Source organism: Asterias amurensis, chromosome 1 (genome assembly GCF_032118995.1).
Source record: "Asterias amurensis chromosome 1, ASM3211899v1".
Taxonomy (NCBI): Eukaryota; Metazoa; Echinodermata; class Asteroidea; order Forcipulatida; family Asteriidae; genus Asterias; species Asterias amurensis.
This window is the reverse complement of record NC_092648.1, coordinates 12,197,304-12,217,627: the sequence shown is the minus strand read 5'-3', so window position 1 is coordinate 12,217,627 and position 20,324 is coordinate 12,197,304. Positions and strand designations below refer to the sequence as shown.

The window sequence follows — 20,324 nt, the reverse complement described above, 5'->3', positions numbered from 1 at the left end:
TAGTGTAGCACCTTGTAATGGTTTACAAGGTGCCGTGGCGCAATTTTCAGCCAATCAAACTACGAACATGGGGTCGAACCTCTTCTCTGTACGACAGTGCACTGGGTTCTTCTACGTGCATTACACAACACACAAGACCTAAGGCTTTAAGTCACATCCTAAGGACGCAGCAATACAGGGTTAAGTGCTCAAGGACACTTGAAGTGTCATGACCGGGACTGGAACCCACACTCTGCTGATTGGAAACACCAGAGCTTGAGTCCGGTGCTCTTATCGGCTCTGCCACGTTCCACAATATTACAAGGTAAAGATCATGCTGTACCAACATGTACATATGCATTTATATAAAATACATCAGACAATGCAACTCATGCATCTTACATCCTGATCCCTAAGGCAATTTGCCTCAGCTGGAATCTTACTGAGTCACTTAGGAACTACTAGATGGCATAATACAACTATAGTACATGTGGTATTATTGTCAGTCAACCTTACCATACCGGCTTCTTTGACGGTTATTTCAAGTAATAATCCATCCAGTGACAAGCGCGTCAAAACCCGACAGAGCCATGAATTTGTCTTGAAAGTGAATTTGCTGTCAGGCTTGCCTCAGGCCATGCAATTTTACTCATTGCCGGGTCTTTTTAATATATTATTATACAATGTATATTGCTTCTAAAGCCCTGTCCATTACAGTATGTAACATGAACATTGTACTTTGTAGCAGACCATGTATTTTCTAGCTCCGGTATATAAAGAGATTCAGAGTGTAATAGTCAGAAGCATGCTGTCCAATGCTATTAGGAAGTAATAGATTGGTTTATTAAATTGAATCCATTACGGAGAGGAACGGAGGAGTGAGAGAGAAGGAGAGGAAAGGGAAAGACAGAGAAGAGTTAAAACCTAATGTGTGCTGTCTTGTGACTGCTGGCATTTACCGTATAAACAGTCTCCTGACACACTGCAAACTGCAGACAGTTGCAGACAAATGTTGACGTGGAGGTAGAACGCCATGTCGTGGCTGAACAGTTTTGTGCGCTGTTTTGAAATTTTGATGATTAGAGGATGCAGATTTGACTCTATGCTTTGTGGTTGTGACCTTGAGCTAGATACTTTAATATTTAACTGCTTTGCCCCTCAGATGGGAAGTCAGGGTACTACATGTATATCACTTGGCCTGTATGCTTCATTTTTGAAAGGGCAAAAGCACCAAGGCATTTTCTCCTTGGTAAAGGGCACCTTATGAGGAAATTGTAAATTTCTTCTGGAGTATTTCAAGGGCACCAAGCCAATGACCAGGGGGGCATGGAGGCAATCGCCTTTGTTGCCTCAAGTATCAGGCATGCATCAGTCATACTACGTGTATAAAAAGTGCATGTAGAGAGAACCCATGTATCTCGATACGTGAAATTTACGGGAAATTCAAGGCCTGGTTTTACCCCTGTAAATATTTTATTTCTTTACTGTGTCACCATGGCGTATCCTGTGTCACAAGCTTGTTAATATTACACCTTCAGTCTTGGCATATCTGAAGAACATGTGGTGGCGATCACCAATTGCTGATCAGATGGTATGGGCGTAGAGTAATGCAATGCGGCTATGAGCAGCTTCATTGCATCGCATCGCATCGCATCGTACATAATTATCAATTATTGCTACATGGTTGAGCACACACCTTTTCAATCATCATAAAACAAATATGCTGGTCATCCCTCGCTCCTGAAAGTAATAACCAAAGTGTATATGGAAGCATTGTAAACTGAATGTCCTTGTATTAGTTTGACACTTTGTGTACAAAATGGTAGTAAAATTGAATGATGAATTAACACATCTCTACAGGGCAAAATTTCATGGGTTTGCATGGGCTTCGGGTAAGGTTCCAGGCTCCGTCTGCTGATGTTCTTCAAAAATGCTGGCCGACATGTGTTTCCACTGCGTACACAGCGCGCGGAGCCCAAAGGCCTATTCATAATCGCTGCGACTTTTACAAAAACAATTACGCACTGCGCTTTGTTTACGCACTGCAGACTTTAAAAAACGAGTCTGCGCGATAAGTACGCAGTGCATACGCAGCGAGTATAAACTGGCCTTTAGTTAGTCTGAGCTGGAAGCCCAAGCCAAGGTTTGAGAAAGGCCCCAGGTGTATGGCGCGATACTTACTAAAAGTGGAAAATATAGCAGTATTGACTCAAGTGACTTTCGTTACGGCTATGGCTACAGTGGCATCACAATGCTGAGCCATAGCCACTGCTGAAACCAATTTCATTCTGATACGGAAGTCTTTTGAATTGGTTTAGAGAGTAGTACAGCACAGTACATCATGCAGGCATTGTCACATTAACATAAAGCCGCATATGAAACTAAATAATTGTATGCTAACATGTGTTTTTAAATTTTATTATAATTTGTTGCACATTGTGTGAAAGCAACATGGTATGGCATGATAGAAAATATTAATTTGCATAATATGATAACTTGATGACACCATATAGGCCTACATACAATGTTCGTAAGGGTCCCTATGAGGCAGGGTGCACTTTCTTATAGTTCCTGTCGGACATCTTGCTGTATGCAGCGTCGAGCATGTCTAGAGAGTTGCCACAGGGGAAAACATCTATGATTGCCAATTACAAAGCAGCAGGCACAACAAAACTGTGCACACGGTTTGAGGTACATGTAGCATTTTACTTTAAAACCAAGAACCACTGTGGAATGACTTTGCAACATTTGAATTTCAAAAACTTGAATTTGAAAATAATAATTTGAATGTAATTCGGATCTACGTATTAGCGTATTGAACACGCCCTTTTTCTCAGGTTAACTTGCATTTATGCAATGTAAAAAATAACATGATGTGCATGTGTTCCGATGAACATGTTCGTATATATTGCAATGTCATAATGCCTACTACAAGCTCCTATTGACCCATTTCACCCGACGTCATCATCAGAAAAATCTTGAATGCGCCATACTGGTGGGCAATTTCACTGTGCGTTTTCATATATAACTCTATGCCGTGCGTTATGCAGTGAAGTGTGCATTTTAGGCGACGCGACGTGAGCGTGGCATCAGTTGCCGCATGTGACGCGCGTGCAAGGGGTCAATTGAATGACTTTGCGAAATTGTAAATATTTGAATGTACTTCAGACACATATAGCAATTGAACACGCCCCTTCTATACTTTTTTAATACATAGTACAAAGTACAATGACTGTGTATACATACACTGTATATGTTCCAATTTATGGTATGCATAGCAATGTCATATTGCCTTTACTTTAAGCTAACATCGCTTGCAGTACCAGTATTCCCTCCAAAATGGTTTTGTTTTGGATGGGAAAACGAGACTAATAAATTGTGCGTATATCGTACAAATTCAACCACATTAATAGTATTGATTTGCCTGTATTGCATTGCACAGTCTCTTGTTCTAACGACCAGTCAGTTTTGATCATGTATTCAATATTGGACATCTGGATGGGATGACTGAATCGTGATTCCTTGCAGCAAAGCCTAAACCATGGAAAGCAAATCCCCGCCTCCCGGTAAAATGTCACGTTGAATCTAGGGTATTACAGACTAAATACCCCCATTCAACAATATATGCACAAATTCTGTAATATTATTTCGTATGTGCGTCTTATGGATTTTTCATTGTGGGAATTTTGTTTCCCACTTCGATTTTCAAAGAAAGCTTTCTGATAGCGAAAGTAAATAAAGCTACTATGGATTTAAGTGATGGACAATACACGTCTTTTGTCGTGGAATTCCGCATTCAGTTGAATCTTGTTTTGATTAGCATGGCTGGCTGATGACGCAAATTATCAATGAGGTTTTTTTTTCCTCGCACGTACTTTGAGCGTGCTATGTGTACATCACAGACTACTGCCTGCTGTAGATAGAGCTGGGGGTATTTTCAACAGTAAAACAATTAGCCAATGCAGTTTTTTCTGTCAGAATGAGTAATTAATATGATTGGGGTGTGGTTGCTCTTCGCAATACATTACGTGAACATTGATCTCAGTCCTGCTTTGTACTTTCAATAATAGGAAGGGTGTGGCACCTCGTTAATTGCATGATGTACAATGTAGGAAGACACCCCTACCTGTAATACCTTGATAGGGGTGTGGCAGCTATTTTTGTGCATTCGTCATCGCTCAGGACTATAGGTCGTCAGTGCAGTTTGTATTTATTTCATCAACTTGCTAATTGCATATTTTTGAGCTCCTGGCAAATGGAGGTTATTGGTCAAGAGTAGTCTCCAAAATGGCAAAAAGAAACATTTGGTTTCAAAGAAAATACATTGAACTCTGGATTTTGATTATTTTTTTGTCAAACTTATACACGTTTTTCACTTATAAACCTTTATTACGTGTATAAAATTTCAATGAATGGTATTTGTAGCACTGACTGAGCCGATTACACGTGGTATCTTAAGGCAATTGCTTTATCAATATGGTTGCAGGCAAAGACAATGTTCCATAAGTGTGAAATTTGCATCAGGGCTAAAGAATATTGTGTGAATGTCTTTTCAAAATTGTAATCACAGCATCATCATGAACTTCTGCTCTCTAGGTACATGTACTAGATTCTGTAAGCGAATACTTTCCCTGTGATAAAACTCATACCGTCTTTACATACCGGTACATGTTTTATTTAATTTAGTGACATGTGTAAGCTAAGCTTACACTACAATGGGGATTCTCCAGTTTAATCGAAAAATAGAGCCGACCGCCCGATGAAGGACAGTGCCAATTACACACATTGACACACACCTTCAGAGCATGACCATCGTGAAAGAGAGGGAAAACAAACCAATAATTGCAGGCCATAAGTCTTACACAGGGTCGTCCATTAGCAGTGTTCAACAAAACATTGAAGTTCCCATGGTAACCTGGCAACCAGTTGGATGAGAACAGCATAAGGGGAGACTTCGTCATCGTAGGATTGGATCCTTGAGGCTTGAGGCTGGGATGATTTATCTCATTGGCTGTTTACATTGAATGATAAATAATGTACCTTGGGTAATTGTGCAATTGAATCTTGAAGACGGACTGCGGGATTGATAATTTATTGAAGTGAAAAAGAAAAAAAACAAATTTTTTCCTTAATTGTACAATAATACGAGCACTTCAGAGAATCAATGTATATCTGGTTTGCGGTAACACCATGTGTGTGTCGACTTGCCAGGTAGAGTTGTTCTTAGAGAACTGTCTTGCTTTTTTGTACTGCCGCGGAGTAGATAATCGGAGGTTCGGGAGACTTCTTAGTTCTGAAAAGAACTGTCCTGCTTCAGAAAATCAGACAGTCACACAATTTTATTTTTGGCATGTGCTATAAGGGTCGTTGTGGACTGCTGTGTATGGTGTGGCTTGTTCAGTACATCTTGTTTACCACCCTAACACATGCCTGAGTCACTGATATTAAACTGTGAGCTTAGTCTAGGGTTCAATTTGTCGTATCTTAATTTTAAATTGTAATGCTACTCGGATATTATAAGTGCATAGTGGGCTTAAGGGATTGCTAGGTCCAGAGTAGAAATGAGAGAATGGCAAATGCATTTAACCAGAATCCAATTCTGAAGGAAGTATGTGTAGGGGTACTTGATTTTAAATCCATGCTGATGAAAATAAGTTGATAGTAGTGTAGAATACAAGCTAAGCCAGGTAATTTATGAATTTATGAAGAATATTCTTAAGAGACGATGTCCGCACAGGAAGTCAACTTAAGTATATGTGAATACCAACTGCCAATTCAAATAAATTTACTGCGATACATTTACATGTTCAGAGCATAGAGTAAGGACAGAGATGTTCAGTGGCATAACCAGAGGGTGGGAGCCCCCCCCCCCCACAGACGCCCCAGACGCCCCCCCCCCCCCAGACAAAAAAAAAGTATTTTCTCCCATTTTCCCCAACCCCTATATGTCTTGCATTAGAATCCAACCAATTGAAGGTTTCTTCTTTGCACTGAACAGAGTAAAGAGACGTCTATGGATTGATTGATTTCTCTACACAAGTAGTTGGGTTTTTTTCTCTGGGCATCAACTGTAAATTTAAAAGTAAACAGAACTAGGCCTGACTGCAAGCGCTGCGCACCAGAGCAGTTTGCACTATATAGTCACCATACTCTGCTTGCATGGGCAGCGCCAGACTTCTGCTTTTTCTCATTGAAGAATGTTAAACAGTAATGTGAGTGATCACATGCACTGGCAAAAATTCTTGACTAACTATGTACATATACTCTTGATTTTTGTACCATACATGTTTACCTTATGTCAGGCCTGTATGCTTCATTTTTGAAAGGGCAGGGCATCATGGAACTTTCTTCTTGGTAAAGGACACCCTATGAGGATATAGGGCATTTCTAGCGCAACAAGGCAATGACAAGGGGGCATGTAGGCAATCGCCTTTGTTGCCTCCGTGAAGTGTCTTACACTCTCTCAAAGGTGCTCAGAACTCAATGGTGACCTTTTCATCGCGAGACTTGCACATCTACTGGGTTTCATTGGGTCACCATTACACACGCACATGAGTACAGATTCAACACATACCGGTACTTTTTATGGCTGTTCAATGGCTTAAGTTTTACAGTGTACACGTATCCAAGTTCTTTCTACCAAAAAATTTGAAATAAAAAAATCGGCATTGAGCTGGATTTAATAATGTTACAACAGCCTGAGCAAGTCCCCTAACTGGCGCTTGATTTGCTGCCTCTTGTACGCTAAATGGAAGGCCAAGCAGCTGGTCATCCGGGAAGCAAAGGAATGCCTGAAGGTGAATTAGAAGCGTTGGGGGGAAGCGATGAGGGGGAGATGAGCATTCTCCTTCCTCCCACCAGTCCTACTAGTGGCCAGCCTGAGAGAGAGATCTGTGTTTAGTTATTATAATTGAGGCTTGTGAACAAGTGTCTGTTATGGCTGGATATTGATCAGGTTTGCTATGGAATTGTAATCAGCCGGGGCCGTAGGGGAGGAAGTTGAAGAAGGGTTGGTAGGACACTCAAGCTGTTTTACATATAACACAAAAATTGAACAAAACAACCTCCAGCATAGCAGGTTGTGCTAAAGATTCTGGCAGTATTCGTTTGCAATAATGCATACATTGGCTTATATAAATGGATTTTATTTGATCTGTGTGTTGATTTTTTTAACTGCAAAGGTCACAAATTTTTAAGTTTGAAAAGGCCTATAAATCTTACATGTTTGTTGGTTTGTAATAACTCAAAAATTCTACAAAACAACCTCCAGCATAGCAGGTTGTGCTAAAGGTTCTGGCGATATATGCAATAAACGTACATTGGCTTTTATTTGACACATGTGTTGAATTTTTTTACCGGAAAGGTCACAAAATTTAAAGGTTGAAAAGGCACTGACAATGAGAAATTTCTACTGGATCGTCGTTAAAGGGCACCTCATTGAAAGCAAGGTCGAGGAGCACCAATTGTAGTTTCTATGAAGGTTTATTTAAATACACTGTATGTGTAGTGTGTACTAAGGGCATCACCTTTTTTAGCACACTGCCGTATTATTTACATGTAGTGCAATACAGAACTCACAATTTCCTTTCCTTAAACACGCATGTTTGTTGATTGATCAATACAGAAATGTACCGGCAAATTTTCTGATGGCTCTTTGTTTTTGATGACCTTTACGCTGAACCATATACATGAAGGCCAACTTGTAGGCCTACATGTACACTGCTAAGGAGGACTTCAATTTGTTGTCCCAGGTGGTACAATACATTACATTGTAACGTTCATTGTTCATTCTGCCTGTCCTGATATTTGCTTTAGTGTTTAATAACACTGCAATTAAAAAAGCAGAAAGTGCGCAGTTTTGTTTCTTTTGGGGGTTAATTATATAAGGTCTTTGGATTGATCAAGTGCATGTTCCACATGCACTTTTAGTTTCAGTGTACGGTATAGTCCCAGTACAACATGGAAACTAAAATATACTCCACTGAGGTCCTTTTTGAAACCACAGCTTAAAGCTCTGTTTTAAAGGGACACGTTGCCTTGGATCGGTCGAGTTGGTCTTTGAAAAGCGCCCTGTAACCGTTTGTTGTAACATCGATATGGTTAGAAAGATATTGTAAAAGTAGAATACAATGATCTACACAAATATGCCTTGAAATTGCGTGGTTTTCGTTTAACTCGTCAACAAACACGGTCGGCCATTTATGGGAGTCAAAACTTCCATAAATGCAGACCGTGTTAGTTCGCGACGTAAAATGAAAACCGTGCAATTTTGAGTGATACTTAGGTGTGGATCATTATATTCTACTTTTAAAATATCTTTCTAACCATATGCATTTCATAACAAACTGTTTCAAACGCTTTTCATAGACCAACTCGTCCGATCCAAGGCAACGTGTTCCTTTAAAGACACTGGACACTCTTGGTAATTGTCAAAGACCAGTCTTCTCACTTGGTGTATCTCAGCAAAGGCATAAAAAACCAAACCTGTGAAAATTTGAGCTCAATTGGGTCGTCGGAGTTGCGAGATAACTATGAAAGAAAAAAACACCCTTGTCACACGAAGTTGTGTGCTTTCAGATGCTTGATTTCGAGACCTCAAATTATAAATCTGAGGTCTTGAAATCAAATTCGTGGAAAATTACTTCTTTCTTGAAAACTACGTCACTTCAGAGGGAGCTGTTTCTCACAATGTTTTATTCTATCAACCTCTCCCCATTACTCGTAATCAATTATTTTGAGTAATTACCAATAGCAATAGTGTCCACTGCCTTTAAAAGGAAATGTTAAAACCACAGCTTGAAACTCTGAAAGGACACAATTTTCAAAATGACTGACGGAGCCTAAGCTGGAACTTAAGCTGATGTCATGGTTTTGAAACAGGCTGAACAAATACTTGAAGGTGATTTACATGTATGAAGTAAAGACCTGGGACTTTTTTTCAAACCTTGGCTTAGGGCCTTGTCACACGAGGCAACTTTTACAGGCAACTTCAAGAGGCAACAAACTGCAGTGCATGCTACGGGATCACTTTGGAAGCACATGAATCCGTTTTCAAACAGCTTGTTACGATCCCCAAGAAAAATATGTGAACATTCAAATGTGAACACCTTTTCTTCATGAATATTGCCTGGAAATGGCTGTCTGTCATTTACCTTGTGTGACATGGGCCTTTGGATTCGGTTCCAGGCTCCAGTTCATGTTGAAACACCATGCAAGGGGTGCGTTTTCGCGACTTTAACCATGGAGCTTACCTGTAACCAATAACTGTTTCAGTCATACGCCAGTGATTAACCGATGGCAAGTTCAATCAAAACAGTTATTGATTATGACCGGGAAAATGCACCCCTGATGTCACTGCTCCAAAATTGATGATAGAGCCACAGCCAAGGGTTTGGAAAAGGCCCCTAGAATAGTATGTGAATATTTATTGCCACGGACCCCGATGATTCACTTGCAAACTGAAAAGTAATGTTCCTGTTTTTTGTTTTCAATTTTGATTACAGGGGTTGATTGTGGACCAAACTATTGAGAAGGTTTCTTTCTGTGCGCCGGATAGACACAACGATAAAGGCTTCTCCTATATCTGCCGAGATGGAACGACCAGACGATGGCTGTGTCATTGTTTTCATTCTTTACGTGAGCCTGTGAGTGCTTTGCAAGAATATGTTATATCGCTGCATTGGTGTATTTCTCATGCATTATACATGAACGCAAACTGTAAATGTATACATACTAAGCTTGGGCGATATCGATTTATTTTATTCACGATATATCGCCGACAATATATCGCGATATTCGATATAATCGCGATTAATGAAATTTGACATCATCAGTCTTAAAACTCCAAGTGAAAGTTGTAGAAGAGACAGTCCTAGTATAAGAGAGGTGTTCTAATGACCTATTCTTCTGGTTTTACTCCAAACCTATGGGGTATCAGCTAGCAAATACATCGTGATATTTAATCGATATATCAATATATCGCAATTATCGCGATATATCGTGATATATCGCGATAATTGCGATATATATCGCGATATTCGATAATATCGTGATATCGCCCAAGCTTAATACATACATGTAAATGTCATGTACTTGTAAACATTTTATTCAAGAACAATTGCTTGTAATTTCAAATGCCTAGAGTTTCTTGTCAACTATTTCCACTACTAGACAGGCTTTACTGAGGGTGTATATGTACGTGCACTGTAAGACTCATAGCACTCCACACTAATGAGGTCAATTTTGCTCAAAATACCCGTATGTCAGACATGCATTCTACCACCTAGCTCTCACGCGATCACCACATCGGCGCGTCAGACCGCAGTAATACGGTCAGCACACAAGAGTAAACATAAAGCTTTGACGTGTGCACTCTTTGTCCAATAGTGAATTCGGACAAGTTGTCTGAGATTAAGGTACTCGGCTCCTTTTGTTAGCATTAGTGCGGATTTTTATTGAACGCAAGGGTACAATGGTTGCATTTATCTGTAGTTATTACAGTAGGATGCTCCTACATGTAATGTAGCAGTCTAGCCACGCTACACATCTTTGCAAATTTTCACGATAAACTTAATTATCCAGTCAGTAGAATCTATTTTAGGAAATCATTATCAGAATTGAGTTCCCTTCCTCACAGCAATTTGACTGTAGTTACTTTATTAGAAGTAAAAGCCTAGAAGACTCGAGAGCGGACTCTTGCGACACGCATCGTAGACCCTGATGTTGTGGGCTAATCAAGCAAACCTAATTGTTTTAATTCCGTAGGGGGAGCGACTCAGTCATGCCGTGGGATGTGCCTTTGCCGCCTGCCTGGAGCGTAAGCAACAGAGAGACAAACTGTGCGGCGTCAAGGTGGAGTTTGACGTAAACAAGACGAGCTTCACGCGGCAGGGATCATTCCGTCAGGCTACGATGACGGAGCAAATGGAAGCAGCAGCAGCGGAAGAAGCGGAGGTCGAAGGGGAGAAAGAGAATCAAGGTGGGTCCCCTGGCCGGATCACTCTCGGAGATTATGGTTTTACACGAGGGATTAGTAATGAGGAAGATTACTGTGAGATCAAGAGTTGGGGATTACTGAATGATAAGTGAGAGAAAAATGCTTGAGTTTGTTGTGGAACGGGAGTTAGGGATAACTGGAAGAAGAGGGATTGATTTCTAAGTGGAGGTTACTGAGGAATCAGGAGTTGGGGATTAATGAAGGACCTGAAAGATGTGGATGGTCACTAAGGGAGGTTACTGTGATATCAGGAGATGGGGATTGATCAAGAATAACTGAGAGAAAAGTGACCTGTAACTAAGGGGAGTTACAATGGGATCAGGACTTGGGAATTAGTATTATAAACTGAGAGATAAAGTTACTGCAAAATGGTGTGGGATCAGTGAGGGACAGCTGAGAGATAAACTTACTGATTATTGAGCGCTACAATTGGTTAGGGCACGGCGTAAGTTTGGTGAGTTAACTATTTTATGGGGAAAATGAACTCGGAGTAAGAGAAGGTGGTTCCACTAGCTGTTTCTTGCATGCCATTACTTGTTAGATAATTGTGAACACTGAAATAAATTTATTTTATTGGTCCCCCAAAATGCTTTTTTTTTTTTCTCCAGAGTTTCCAGTTGAGAAGCCTGCTTTACCATACGCCATGCCACGGCGGCATGCCACTGATGCCATGTTAGCGCGCCAGGGATCCTTCCGCGGGTTTCCAGGTCTACATACACAGTCTCCGTTCAAGCGGCAACTCTCGCTGCGCCTGAATGACTTACCGTCTACACTACAAAGACAACAACAGGTCCTGCAGACACACACAGAGAGTAAGTATATATGAGAGGGAAACGGCTAGTTGGGGGAGGGTCCTGTAAATATTTACATGGTCATAAAACGTCTAGTGGATAAGCTGTATTTTATTGTAGGTTTTCTCTTTTAAATAAAATAAAGCCATAGAAAACTGAAAACACTGTAAAAAGTGCTTGGCCCTTTCCTCTTCTGTTGTTATAGACCTTGTTAATATGACATCCTTTCAGTAGGATATTAATTTTGGTTTTTACCCATTCACCGATGTGTGTTAGCACTGTATACTCAGTACTTTCCCGAGTCCTGTGAAAACAAATATATCACAGGCATGTTACTCGGGTGGGATTCGAACCCACGACCCTTGCAATTCTAGAGCAGTGTCTTACCAACTAGACTACCAAGGTTGCCCGGCAGCTAGAGGCAGTTCGAATCCTGTGTTTTGGCAGCGGGTACCGCAACGATATAATAGATGTTAAATTTGCATCGGGGATAAAGAATATTAATTTTGGTTTTTACCCATTCACCGATGTGTGTTAGCACTGTACTAAGTATACAGTGCTAACACACGTCGGTGAATGGGTAAAAACCAAAATTAATATTCTTTATCCCCGATGCAAATTTAACATCTATTATTTCAGTAGGATGCTGTCGTCAGAGGTCAAAAGGAGGTTGTTCATTGGGCAATCCTGTACGCTGAGTGTAAAAACCAACAATTGTGTAAACACCTGCAAATGAGGACTTAAATGTACCATTGCCCCTCTTTTGTTTGTGCTTCAACTTTTTGGCAGTGTATAAAAGGGAGGGACTGGACTGGGTACAACATGTTGGTCCTGCTGGCACTTATGACTATTACAAACACAGTTAGTGTAAGAGAGGGTCGCATTAAGACGATAATATCAGTTGGGTAACATTGGCCTAAAAAAGAAACAAATACTGGCTTGTACAGTATTAAGCTTATTCAATTGCTGACAATACGGTAATGGAATAATGTGTACACATGTATGTGGAGATAGATTTTCCGAGACCTGTACATATCTTTCTGTTTTGAAGGTGATATACTATTTTCTTGTTGAATAAGTATTACCAGTGTGCATATAGGAAATGTTTTACGTGTCGTTCATTGCGATAGTTCCCACATGCCCTTCGGCAGTGTTCAGTTAGTGTTTGTCTTTTGCCTATGATGAACAAGGCTGCATTCTAAGTAGAGTGTTTATGAGTAGTGTCAGCCCACCCTTAAAGGTAATGGACACCTTTGGTTATTACTCAAAAAAATTGTTAGCATAAAAGCTTACTTGGCAGTGGAAAGCTGTTGATAGTATAAAACATTTTGAGAACGAGCAATGGAGAGCTGTTGATAGTTAGTATAAAGCATTGTGAGAAACGGCTCCCTCTGAAGTACCATAGTTTTTGAGAAAGAAGTAATTTCTCACTAAAATAGTTGAATTGAATTCTAGACCTCAGTTGAGGTCTCGAATTCAAGCATCTGAAAGCACCAACTTGTGCGGCAAGGGTGTTTTTCCTTACATTATTCGCTCGCAACTTTGAAGGCCAATTGAGTCCAAATTTTCACAGATTTTTTGTTTTATGCATATGTTGGGATACACCAAGTAAGAATATTGGGATGGATTTCACAAAGAGTTAAGACTAGTCTTATCTTGAGATAGGACGAGTTACTCATCCTAATTTAGGACTAGCCATACATTTTAATATCTCCTAGGACAAGTCCTAAGTTAGGACTAGTCCTAAATCTTTGTGAAATCGACCCCAGGTCTTTGACAATGAACAAAGGTGTCCAGTGCCTTTAAGCATATCAAACATGACATGTTCTCATTTTGTGCCTCCCGAAGTTCCTTTTGAAGAGGAAGTAATTGAAAGTCAGCAGAATACATCAAAAGGTTTGTATAACATCACCGGAAATAATGTCTCCCCCTCAACCTGCTTGCTGCCTGTTACCTATCCATAGTGTGTATAGTGTGCATGTCTTATGTCACAGTGTTAATAACAGTAATAATAAAAACAGGCATTTTTAGAGCGCTCTTAGACAGGGTCCAACAGCGCTTTATTAGAAACTGTACAATAAGCAAATAAATAATGGCACTAATAATGGGAAAACTGTTCGTCTGTTTGTCCTTAGTAATCAACCATTGAACAGGGAAGTTTTGAGATGTCCTACACGCTCAGTATTGCGCGCGTAGGTCTGAGCATGGGCACTATTGTGAAAAAGGGCCGTCTGAAAGTCTCACATTGGAAGTGCCCTTTGCAAAAAAGAAAATGGCCTTGCCCTTTCAACATGTTCAAAGCTTGAAGTGACTCAGCTGAACGAATTTGATGAGGGAGACGGTTCCAAAAGTGTTAATGAATGACTAGTATTGAAGGAGTTGTAGCTTGTGTAACTGCATGGTTCAGAGTTTCGGTGTTGTGATAACTATTTGCATGAGAAAGGTGTAGTTTACATGTAGTTGAATGCATGGCACACTGGTATGATGTTTATTACTTAAAGCAAATGCATGCATTTAGGTGGCTCATGCCTACAACAGGTCTGGAATTACACGCAGGCCATGCAGGCCATGCCCTCCGTTGCCCCTGGTTTTGGCCTTGGTGCCCCTTCAAAAGTTTTCCATTGACTATAAGATTTTTCCAATAGGAGACTTTTGAGACACTGGCGGCAGCAGGCATAACGGTCCTTTTTTAGCGGCTCTGAGGATGTGCACGCATGCTCAGTATTGCGCGCCTAGGTCTAAGCATGGACACTATTGTGAAAATGGACTGTCTGAAAGTCTCACATTGGAAGTGCCCTTTGCAAAAAAGAAAATGGCCTTGCCCTTTCAACATGTTCAAAGATGTTCAAAAGATTTTAATGTGCATACTGAGAAAGTGATTTTCATGCTGGGCATGATGAATAAAGATTTGAGTTTGAAAACTTGAAAATCCAGGCCTGCTACAATTTTCGCTTTTATGAGTTTCTATACACTTTTCACTCGTCTGTTGAACACTGTAACACTTCTCATTTATTCGTGGAAATAGATTAATTGAAATGCCGTTAGCAAGCAACACACACTGCGCTATACATGTATTTGGCTCACACTGTAACAATTAACGAATTAGGAATACATGCAGTATTGGCATTCTCTTCCTGCTATTAATTAACTGAAACAGATTGGCTTGAAGTACTGCTTCTATGTAGCTTCTGAAACTGATAAGCAAAGCTTACTGCCATTTATTGTTTCCCATCAACCTTTTTTTAATGTTAAAGGTGATATCGCATCCCATTTTATTCTGAGCAAGTCTTTGAAATTGAGGTTGTTGGTTCAAAATTCGCTCCTGTCAATTTGTCTTTGTTCAGCCCCAAATCATTCTAAAAGTGGTGATCCCCTGGCTGCCTGTTCCCAGGTTGTATTGTAAACTTGGGTGTGATCCCTGGCTTCGTGGCAGTTCAACGGTTGTATGACTTCTCGTGAAGAGAAGGGGTTTGTCCCGTTGTTCCGGATTTGATCGGCAGCATATTGCGCCACAGCATGGTTTTTTAAAAGAATAGGTCTCTTACCCAAATTGTAGCTCTGCATATCTTGTAGGAAAAAATACTGAGCGCTTTGATATGCCCACTGGGTGTTAAAGCGCTTTATCTTAAAGTATTTTTAGGCGCTAATCCTTCAAGTAGATTTGCAGAATGGAGTGGTGATATAAGCCTATATTGCACTGCTAATATCATTACCACTCTTGCTTGTGTGATAATTTATAACATTAGAACTTGGTATTATTCTTATTATTATATGCTAAAATGGTTAGTGGCCATTGAGAGTATAATGAAGATGGCGGTATTTATTGTCTTTATTTTTTTTATTACCCAACAGCTTCCCCTGCAAGTCCGAATCCGCCACATTCATTCCAGCAGCAGCAGCAACAGCAGCAGCTTCCTCCATCTCAACAACAACAGCAGCAGCAACAACCATTCCGTACTCAACAGCAAGCTGTGCAGCCAGCTCAGCCTATCAGCATATCCGCAGCCTGCCAGGAGCTATCAGAAGGTTTGTTTGAGTTGTCTAGCAAGGAGTCGTATGCCCGGTCAGCAGCAGCAGCAGCAGCTCAGCAACCGCATACCATCATGCCGCCGGCGGCAGTACCAATGGCCGCCGCTGTACCACAACCAGTTCAAGCGTCGCAGCACCATGTGCCTCATCACTCCATGCAGACCCATCAGCCGATGGCTACACATCAACCAATGGTCACTCAGCAACCAATGGCTTCTCAACAAGGTGTGTATCAGTGCAACTCTATAATTTTACAAATTTCAAACCCCTCCTGAGTAATATACCCGGTGATTTTTTTTTACAGAACTCGGGAGAATACCGAGTAAACAGTGCTAACCCACATCATTGTATATGGTTAAAACCAAAATGAATATTCTTTATCCCTGTTGCAATTTTAACATTCATTAATTATCTTTATATTTTAGGTTTTTCAGGTTTTTATTCACAATAACATTAGTTCACTATTTGCGAAGTTCCAAATTTCTTTTATATTTCACATGGTTCCATTATACTAGGGCCACTGAAAGCTCTTTAAAAATTCATCCTCTTTTTCCCCCTCTTTTTTGATACAAATTTTATACTTTCCTAGTGAAGAGAAATAGGGCAGTTGAAAGGCAGTGGACACTGTTGGTAATTACTCAAAATAATTATTAGCATAAAAACTTACTTGGTAATGAGTAAAGGGAGCTGTTGATAGTACAAAACACTGTGACAAATGGCTCCCTCTGAAGTAACGTAGTTTTTCGAGAAAGAAGTAATTTTCCACGAATTTGATTTTGAGACCTCAGATTTAGATTTTGAGGTCTCGAAATCAAGCATTTGAAAGCACTCAACTTTGTGTGACAAGGGTGTTTTTCTTTCACTATTATCTCGCAGCTTCGGCGACCGATTGAGCTCAAATTTTGAGAGGTTCGTTATATTGTGCATATATGTTGAGATACACCAAGTGAGAAGACTGATCTTTGACAATTACCAATAGTGTCAAGTGTCGTTAAATGTAACATATTTTAAAGAGACTTGTATCAGCATGTTGCCTTGAAATTTGTCATATCTTTAATGCAGCATTGTATGCTGGTAGCCCGTAAATAACATTTTATTATGGCGGCAAACACTCCATGTTTATTCTTTATCATTGAAAGTCAACCATCTACACATAACTTTCTTTGCACTGTCAATCATGCATGCACATTTAAATAACATTTGCTTAATTCCAGGCAGTTTAATATATTTAATCCCTGTCAAAGAAGAAAACAATCCTGGGGGTCAGTGTCCTTACTACAATTACATAAACAAAAATCTGATTTATTTTTTTATAATAAATCATTTTTAAATCATATGTTTATGCTAAACCGATAATTTGTTTATTCTTAATCAAAGTGGTTTTTTTTTTTACCCAAAGTCAGAGACTAAATTAAAAATTTGTTACAAAACTCACCCTGTGTGAGTTATGACCCTATAACTATTAGACATAGTTAATAAAATAAATAAGTCCATTTAATATAGCTTAGGGACTGTTCATGGAAAAAATCATTAGAAATTCTTTTATTATTAAAGCAAAATCCCAAGATGGAATATCAGTACTTCCAATAGTCTTTCAAACACATAAGAGAGAATGGCTCTGTAACAGTATCACAGATGTCTAAAGAACTGACATTGTCTTTCACGCAATTCATTTGCCGTCTCTGTCATCATAGTCATAATCAATGCCAGCATGCCGTTGAATCAAATTACATCTTTTTTTCGCAGTAGACAATGATTTCCATATGGATCTATAATTGAATTACATGGTTTTTCATGTGGATATATTATTATACAAACACAACCTTTGTTACGATGTCTGGGTATGTCTAAACCCTTGCTATACTGAGCTACCCTCTAAACCTCTCCATCCCAGGCCAATGGATCTATAAAATTGTCTTCAATTTGTTTGGTGCTGAAATGCTTCCCTTGTAGACCAACGTAGTGAGGAGGTTACATTGGCATTTTGGCATTCAATCCTTAACATTGTCACCTGAGCAGGTGAATTTAATTTGATGCTATTTATCAGTGTCCTTCATTGATCTCCTTCAAGGAAGGATTTTTCTCCGACGACTCTCTGTCGTCGTTAGTTTGGACGGAACACACAGATATAAACTTCCAATGGTACACAAGATCTGCGTTGAGGGAGTCGTTGGAAATGCATTGCAGATGGGCCCAAATGTCACTGTGATTAGTTGTTATTAAAGGGAAGGTACACGTTTGGTAACAACTCAAAACAAATATTAACTTAAAAACTGACATGGTAACGAGCATTGGAGAGCTGTTGATAGTATAAAACATTGTGAGAAACGACTCCCTCTGAGGTAATGTAGTTTTTGAGAGAGAGGTAATTTTCTACTAAAATATTAAAAGACTTTGAGCTAGAAGTCTTTTATTCCTATCTGACATCTGAAAGCACACAAATTCGTTCAACAAGGGTGTTTTTTCTTTCATTATTATCTCGCAACTTTGATGACCGATTGAGCCCAAATTTTCACAGGTTTGTTATTTTATGCTTATAATAGGCATACACCAAGTGAGAACACTGGCCTTTGACAATTACCAAAGGTGTACAGTGACTTTAACAATATTGGTATCCATTTGTGCACTGAACCTCTGATACTCTTTGTTCTTACATGTACATCACATGCAATTTGGCTGGTGCCGCGATTTGTAAATTTGTTTTTAATGAACCATTTATGAATGGATGAATGAATGAATCTCATAGAAATTGCATTGAATACATACAGCTCCTCATTACTAAATTTCAAGATTTTTGTCGGTGTGTGTTCCTACATGTATAATCTTTTTTTTTGCTACAGTGTTTAAGCACACATAATAAAGTCATACAATCATATTATCCTTCCATCATGCAACTCATCAAGTCTTACATAATAAAATCACAGTTTTGTCGGTGTGTGTTCTTACATGTTTAATATTTTTTTCTACAGTGTTTAAGCACACATAATAAAGTCATACAATCTTATTATCCTTCCATCATGCAACTCTTCAAGTCTTACATAATAAAATCACAAATGTTTGAATTTGACACATTAAAGAAATTGAAGAAATCTCATCCACTTGGCTTAAAAGGGAGGGTACACCTTTGATAATTACTCCAAAAATGTAATGACCATAAAAAAAAACGAATTGGGAAGAGGTACTGTGCAGCTATTGATAAGTATAACATTTTGAGAAACGATTCCCTTCTAAGCAATCTGATTTTAGAGAAAGGGATTAATTAGATTGCCAATCTGAGACAGAAACCTTTCTTGGTGTGTTCCATTTAAGGATAATTCTTCCTGCGTGGGCATAACTGCTCCAGATTTTCTGGCGATATGAAACAAAAACGCTTTTGAAATTACTTTTTTTCCAGGTTAATTGTATTGTATCTAAATTATTGAATGAAATCAATCCAGCGATTTCACACAACAAAAGGTATACTTTGCTTTTAAAAGGAACTTGGCGTTACAGTGAAAGCTTCATATTTTTTTTGTAATGTCTTATCTAAAAATGGAAAACCTGTGACATTAACGACTAGCTCAAGCTTCATATAGACAGTGGGCAAAACATCTGTGTCTGTGGGTGGGACAACAAAACAAGTTTTGTAATCTGCTTTTACAACCAAGTATGTTTCATAAATGTCAACCTTTTTCTACAAGTATGATGCATTGTTAGTTAAAGACAGATAAAATCCAGCTCTCAACTGATGATGTGTTTGGGGAGACTATTGATGTAGAATTAATGTGCTGTGGCCTAACCTGCTGTGCAGTACCCATGGGGACTTCATATACCATCCATAATTTATGATGCTTTTAATGGAGCGAGAAAGTAACTGAGTCCATAGCAATGATAGACTTGCTATTACCTATTCACAGATGGGTAATGTTGGGGAATGTTGGCCTTTTGCAAACTTTTCAAAGAAACAGTGACACTGAAAGTCATAGGAGAGTTTTACTTAAAACAACATTTGAAGACTCTTTATGTACATTAACATGTATGTATGTGAAGTACGTGTGTGTATTTGACATCAGTCTTAATTAAAGACATTGGACACTATTAGTTATTGTCAATGACCAGTCTTTTTACCGACACTTGGTGTATCTCAAAATATGCATAAAATAGCAAACCTGTGAAAATTTGAGCTCAATCGATCATCGAAGTTGCAAGATAATAATGAAAGAAAAAGCACCCTTGTCACACAAAGTTTGTGCTTCAGATGCTTGATTTTGAGACCTCAAATTCTAAATCTGAGGTCTCGAAAGCAAATTCGTGGAAAATTATTTCTTTCTCAAAACTATGTTTCTTCAGAGTTTTTCACAATGTTTTATACTATCGACATCTATCCATTAATTGTTACTAAGTAAGTTTTTATGCTAACAATTATTTTGAGAAAATACCAAGAGTGTCCACTGCCTTTAATAACAATAATTGCGTAGACTTACTTGTTTATATGTAGTGCCAAAGTCTGCAAAAATGACTCTCAAGGCTCTACACAGAGATACAATTTA

The 20,324-nt window shown here is 39.2% G+C and overlaps 1 protein-coding gene across 4 annotated transcripts in view; it reads left to right on the top strand.

Moving 5' to 3' along the window:
- The window catches only part of LOC139945802 (uncharacterized), a 54,354-nt gene that overhangs the window by 23,687 nt on the left and 10,343 nt on the right, over positions 1–20,324 (top strand). For 3 of the 4 annotated variants that reach the window (XM_071943272.1, XM_071943244.1, XM_071943252.1), the window contains 5 exons: positions 9,483–9,623; positions 10,744–10,957; positions 11,584–11,787; positions 13,615–13,662; positions 15,619–16,020. In XM_071943272.1, coding sequence (XP_071799373.1) covers positions 9,483–9,623; positions 10,744–10,957; positions 11,584–11,787; positions 13,615–13,662; positions 15,619–16,020 — 1,009 coding nt within the window. The remainder of the gene's footprint in view (positions 1–9,482; positions 9,624–10,743; positions 10,958–11,583; positions 11,788–13,614; positions 13,663–15,618; positions 16,021–20,324) is intronic. The other variant, XM_071943262.1, reaches the window with a different exon arrangement.